This window comes from Crocuta crocuta, unplaced genomic scaffold, assembly GCF_008692635.1.
Source record: "Crocuta crocuta isolate KB4526 unplaced genomic scaffold, BGI_CrCroc_1.0 scaffold119, whole genome shotgun sequence".
Lineage (NCBI taxonomy): Eukaryota > Metazoa > Chordata > Mammalia > Carnivora > Hyaenidae > Crocuta > Crocuta crocuta.
The window spans coordinates 10282400-10288136 of NW_027551562.1; the positions used below are offsets into that span (position 1 = coordinate 10282400).

A 5737-nucleotide genomic window follows, 5' to 3' on the forward strand; every position below is an offset into this window, starting at 1 on the left:
CCGCTGGAAAGGAGGAGAGAGGGCTGCTGCAGCCCCCCTACCCCCCCCCCGCAGCAGGCACTGCAGCCCTTGACACACCTTCCTGACGCCGGCTCTGGGCACCGGGGCCGGACCGCAAACGCTGCTCGGCACCCTGTGCCCCCAGGTGAGCGCCCACAGCCCCCGCTTCTGCGCTGTGCCCCACGGACAAGGTTCCAAACAGCACCCACAGGAGGCGGCACAGCACAGCCGGCCCGAGGGACACTCAGGCCGCTTCGAGATGCCACAAAGACCTTGGAGGAGCCCCGGCATCTATTCACATCCAGGGGTGCTCGTTCTGTTGGAAGGATCCCCGTGGGGAGATGCCCCTGCCGTGCTGGCACCCCTGCGCCCTCCTCCCTCGGCGACCCCAGCCCACGGCCTGGGACACCAACATCGGGCCAGACGCCTGCCGCTGGTCCTCACGGCATCTCAGGTCTCTGGTCCCATTTTCTCCTTCGAAGCTTTCCTGCCCTAAGCTCTTGTGATTTCCCCTGGGCTGAGACTGTTTTAAGTTCATGAACCCACCTCCTGGGCTTCACCTTCTCAGGCTCCCGGCTGCTGGGAGAAGACACCACACGTGGGGCAGGCCTGTGGGGGTCGGGTGAGGTGGCCGGCCAGCCTGCCAGACAGGCAACCACGTCACAGCTCTGTGCCTCAGCTTCCTCCTCTGTAAAGGGGGCGCGATAATGGCTTCCACCTTGCAGGGTGGGCGTGGAGTGCTCAGGGCCATGACCACAGGGGCACCAGACAGATGCGGGTTACCGTCCTCACCAGTGAGGCCTGGCCCAGTATTGGTTGAGGGCCTTCCGGGGGCTTTGTGCTGGGTTTCAAAGACAGCCGGGCCAGGCGGAGCCCTGTCTGTGGGGCTGGGGTGGGGGGTGGGGCTGGCATGGTCCTGGGGGGCCTGGTACAGTGTTGTGGGTGCTGGGCTTGGACCGGGTGACGGTGGAGGACGGGCAGCTGGGTGCAGAAGGCAGGTACCAGCACCCCGTACGGTGGCAAGCCGGGCTCCCTGGATCACTGCTCTCAACGGCCCCAGAGCTCACAGCGGCCACACTGGGCTCTCACCCCATGCCCACTGTAATGGAGGGGAGGGCGGACCCATCCTGTGCCCCTCCCAGCTCTGGCCTAGATGCCAGCTGACCCAGGACAAAAGTCTTACACAAGCCATCTAACAACAGCTCCTAAGCCTCTCCCACTGAGTCAGGAGGTCAAGGGCGGCTAGGGCTGGAGGCCCACATCCACTCCTTCCACATCCAGAGGCCCGTGCTGGCCCTCCAGCCGGCTCTGTGGGGGGAGTGTGGTCACTCCCCGGAGGCTGACCGCTTCTGGATCTGTGGGGGCTCAGGGCCGGGCTTTGGCTTGCTCCCAGCCTCCCCCAGGGAAGGGCTCACACAGGATTGGTCCTCGGGAGAGGAGACCCCAGGTGTCCTGTGGGGGCTGAGCTCTTGACCTCACACTCCTTGCGGTGCGGCTCTTTCCTGCCTCACGGCCCAGGATGGGGCCCATCTTCCCAGACCTTCTGGGAGGTCCAACCAGATCCGCCCAAGGACCCCTCCCCGGGTGCGCCCAGGCTCTCCTGGGGTATCCTGATCCCTTGAGATCTGGAGTCACAGCGGGAGGCTCTCCAGACCGATCTCTAGCACAGGCTCCCTGACCAGGGCCATGGTTCAGGGCCAAGGGCTTCTAAGCTCCAGGGTCAATCTCACCACATAGGCGTTTGTCACAATCCTGCAGACCTGGGCCCGGCCAGCTTTGAAGGGACTCCTGGGCCCCTCCAGAGACACTGAGCTGGGGACACTGGTCAGGTGAGGACGCCGCAGGCACTGTGTGGCCGGAGGCATGGTGTTGCATGTGCCCAGCCTGGCTCCCTGGAAGGAGGGCCGTGCTTCCTGGGCCACCCTTATCCAGGATGGTCGTTGCTGGGCGACCCTTGTTTCCTGAACCAGGCCAGGGATGGGGTTCACCTAGGCAGGGTGCCCTTTAAATAATGCCAATTCTTGAGCCCCCAAGGGTCCCCAATACTCCACTGGGTTGGGGGCACTTGGAGACCATGCCCTGCAGCCCGGGGTGCACTTCTTTCTCTCCTAGGGCAGAGTCAGAGGGAAGAGGGTCCGGATCATCCGAATCCCGGACTCTGCCTCCCCCAGCCTCCACCCCACACCTCCTCCCTCTCTTCTTCTCAAGACTTCCCCCCAACTCCCCCCTCACCCCTGGCCGACTGGGATGCCCGCTGCAGCTCACCCCCTCAGCTCACCCCCTCTGTTAGGGGGCAGGCCAGGGCTGAAGACCAAGTTGTTTGGCCCCAGCAGCTCCCTGCTAAAAATAGCCCTGGGGTCAGCTCTCAGGCTCCACCAAATATAGCCTCTCGGCCCTGCCCCTCCCCTCTGCAGCCTCAGGCCAGGATGGGGCATGAGGAGAGAGCCTGGGAGAGCCAGAGGGAGGGAAGAACCTCTTACCAGGCTTCTGGGGCTGGGGGCCTGAGGGGTCTCTTCAGGACGAGCCCACCCCCTCCCCCGAGGGCTGCCTGGCTACACGGGGCTTCCTGGCACTGCTACCTGGACAGCTCACGTGCCCAGAGAGACAGCCCTTGGGAGCCTCCAGAGCCCTTCTTCCCGGGTCGCCCCACCCATCCCGGGTCCCCACTGTCCCCTGAGCCTCCACACACTTACTGGGCAGACGGTGGCAGCTTCCAGGAAGGTGGCCAAGTCTCCCCTCAAATCAGTGTCCCTCAGCCAACTGAGGGCCCAGGAGGAGCAGCACACTTTGCCAGACACCCCCTTCCTTGGGCAGAGGAGGGGCGAGCTCCCCCACCAAGGCCTGGTCCCACATCAACCTCGTGAGAATGAAAGTCGTGGTCTGGGAGCGAGGGCCCAGGCAGCGGGCACCGAGTCCTCAAGCAGACAGTCCTGGGCGTGGCTGGGGGGGCACACGGTGGGTGGGGGATGCAGGGTGGAAAGGCAGGGCTGGGCCCCTCAGAACTCGGTCCTCGAGCAGGTTTCGGTGGGGGGCAGGGATTCAGAGCAGACCCCAGAGGGTAGCCAGGAGGATGGGGGCCAGGGCCAGGGCCCCGGGGACGGCAAGGCCAGCGCTGTTACAGAGGTCGTACTGGCAGCAGGACGTGGTGGAGGCGTGCTTGGAGTAGCCGTCGTACACGGTCTCGAAGCAGCTGGGCACGCACGACTTGCTCACCTTCATCCTGGTCGGCGTGTAGTCTGCACAGGGGAGCCGGGCTAGGACCCCACGATGGCCCAACTCTGGCATGCAGGGCCTTTAGGGCGGGCTCTCCCTCAGCCGGGAGCTCCCAGAGAGAACCCCGGGCAAGCAGGGCCCCCCTCCTCAGCCTCCCCCACTCCTAGGGGCGGGAACGACGCCCTCTCCTGCTCCCCGGGACACCCTGGTGACTCACAAGTGCGCGTGGTCATGCAGTAGGTGACCATGGCCGGGCAGCGCATGGGATTGAAGCAGTTCTCTCCGTTGTAGGCGCACACGTGGCAGTCCAGAGCCTGGGCTGGGGGCCGGGGGAGGGGTGGGAGCTGGATGGGGGTCATGCAACGGCGGAGAGCCCTCCTCCAGCCCATCAGGCCCCAGGTCCCATCACCTCCCCCAGAACGGCTGGAGACAGAGGTGGTCTTTAAGAAGTCTGGCCTCCCTCCCCACTCTCAGCCCACGGGCCCCCAACAGGGGTCTGTCCACCCGTCTTACCCAGAGGAAGGCCCACCAGGGCCACGAGGAGCAGGGTGAGCAGGGGCGCCATGGCTGGAGGAGAGAGGACAGAGTGGCAGAGGGGAGGTGAAGGGCTGCTGGTCCTTGATTTCAACTCAGGCTGGGGCTGGGGCAGGGCCCAGAGTGGGTCAGACAGCCCCCTGCCCTCCCGGGCACCCCTGCACAGCAGAAGACAAAAGACAGGTGGTCACCACTGGTACTGGGGGCCCTGGGCAGGTTTCCTGAAGAAGGGGACACAAAAAGAGATGATAAGGGGGCAGGGGTGGGACATTCCACGTGGAGAGACTGGTGTCCACAAACAGATCTATGGTGCAGATTGAAGGGGGTGTGGGGAGGAGGGTTCATGCTGGGGCCGCACGGGAGCCGGACACACAGACCTTCCTCACCGAGGGCCCTGCGTACAGGGTGAGCGCCCAGGGCACCACTGGGCCTCGGCGGAGGGTCTCCCCTCACTGCTTCCCTCCCCTCTGCCCCTGGGATATCCTGGCGTGGGTCCCCCACCTCCGCTACTTTCGGGGCCCGGGTGGGGGCTGCTTTCCCCGGAACACCTGCAGAGGCCAGCCCTACTTGGGGTCAGGTCTGAGCCCCCGGAGCTCCCGGCAGTGAGGAGCTCCGACCGGCCTGCGGGGAAGTGCGCTTGGAGTGCATTCCCGGGGACACTCGGGCACGAGAGCAGGAAGAACTCCTCGGTCCGATAAGGTGTTCGGAACGCAGACGTCCAATCTCCGGCTGGGGGCTGGGGGGATCCGGACTACGACTTCTCTCCCCGCTGCGGGGATTTTCGGGGCCCAGCGTTCCCGCCCCAGGGGACCACGACTCCGCGCTACCGGAGAACATCAAGCCAACCCACCTTCCAGTCCCCGTTTCCCAAGAGTCACCCTCGGGACGGAGGCTCCACCGCTCCCCGCCCCGTCCCCGCGAGCCCCGCCCCGAAGACTGCGGTCCCACGCAGAGCGGGGGAGGGTTCAGGGTAGCCTGAACCGTAACCTTCGGCACGCAGAGCCCCCGCTGCGCCCAGGACTCACCCGCGGCCGCGCCAACTCCTCCCTCGGTCTGGGAGCGCGACGGTGCGGCAGCCCGGCGGTGACCGCGCCGCAAGGCCCCTCCGCGGCCTCTGCCCCCTGAGCCGCCAGCCACGCNCGGGCTCCTCTCCCTCCCCCATCCCGACCCCTGTGGACTCGAACCCCACCCCACCCTGGCCCACGCCCACATGCGTCTGCTGCTCCTCAGTGACGTCCACGCGGTCCTCAGATGCACGCGCACCGCTCAGGGACTATTTCCAGGCTATCTGGCCGCGGTCACCCCCCAATCTTCTGTTTCTCCCTGCTTCTGCCAGCTTCACTCCGCCTGCTCACCTCCCCCATCACCGCGACCCTCATTCCTTGAACCCAGTTCAACGGAGGTGCTGCGTGGAGCAGCCCCAGGGGGCAGTCACCCCTGGCCCCGGCTCCCTACTCAGTCTGCCTGGGTCCCACCTGGCCCTGCCTTCCGTGTTGAGTGACTTCTGCGTTTTATCTAGGATTTCTGGGCTTCGGTCCCCACACCTGTCCCACCTAGAAAGGCGAAAAAGCAAACCTGGAAAGGATCCCATTGCTTCATGGACCCCTCCCACCATAACAGCTTCAGTATTAAATAATTGCTTTCTATTTATATAACTTTACTTCAACATTTAGTTTTCTTCTGTTTTGGGCAAAATTTAGGATTTTCATGGGCCCTACAGTTTTCTTTTTTTTCTTTAAATTTTTTTGTTTTGTTTTCATATTTATTTATTTTGAGACAAAGAGAGCATGATCGGGGAGGCGTGGAGAGAGAGGGACAGAGAGAATCCCAAGTAGACTCCACGGTGTCAGGGCAGAGCCCACCGCGGGGTTCAGTCTTAGGAACCATGAGATCATGACCTGAGCCGAAATCAAGAGACACAGGCGTAACTGATTGAGCCACCCAAGGTGCCCTTTTCCATGTTTTTCCTACCATGAAACACACACACACA

General features: G+C 64.0%; 1 protein-coding gene across 2 annotated transcripts; it reads right to left on the reverse strand.

Moving 5' to 3' along the window:
• Window positions 1–38: 38 nt before the first annotated feature.
• LOC144219876 (ly-6/neurotoxin-like protein 1) lies at window positions 39–4856 on the reverse strand. Of its 2 annotated transcripts, none has more exons than XM_077749972.1 (4): window positions 4773–4856; window positions 3727–3780; window positions 3431–3532; window positions 39–3236 (listed from the first exon to the last, which is right to left on the reverse strand). In XM_077749972.1, exons 2-4 carry the CDS (start codon window positions 3776–3778, stop codon window positions 3040–3042), a joined length of 351 nt encoding a protein of 116 aa, XP_077606098.1. In that variant the 5' UTR covers window positions 3779–3780; window positions 4773–4856; the 3' UTR covers window positions 39–3039. The 2 variants fall into 2 exon arrangements, with proteins under 2 accessions (XP_077606098.1, XP_077606097.1); XM_077749971.1 differs by having other exon boundaries at window positions 3727–3905.
• Between the last annotated feature and the right edge of the window lie 881 nt (window positions 4857–5737).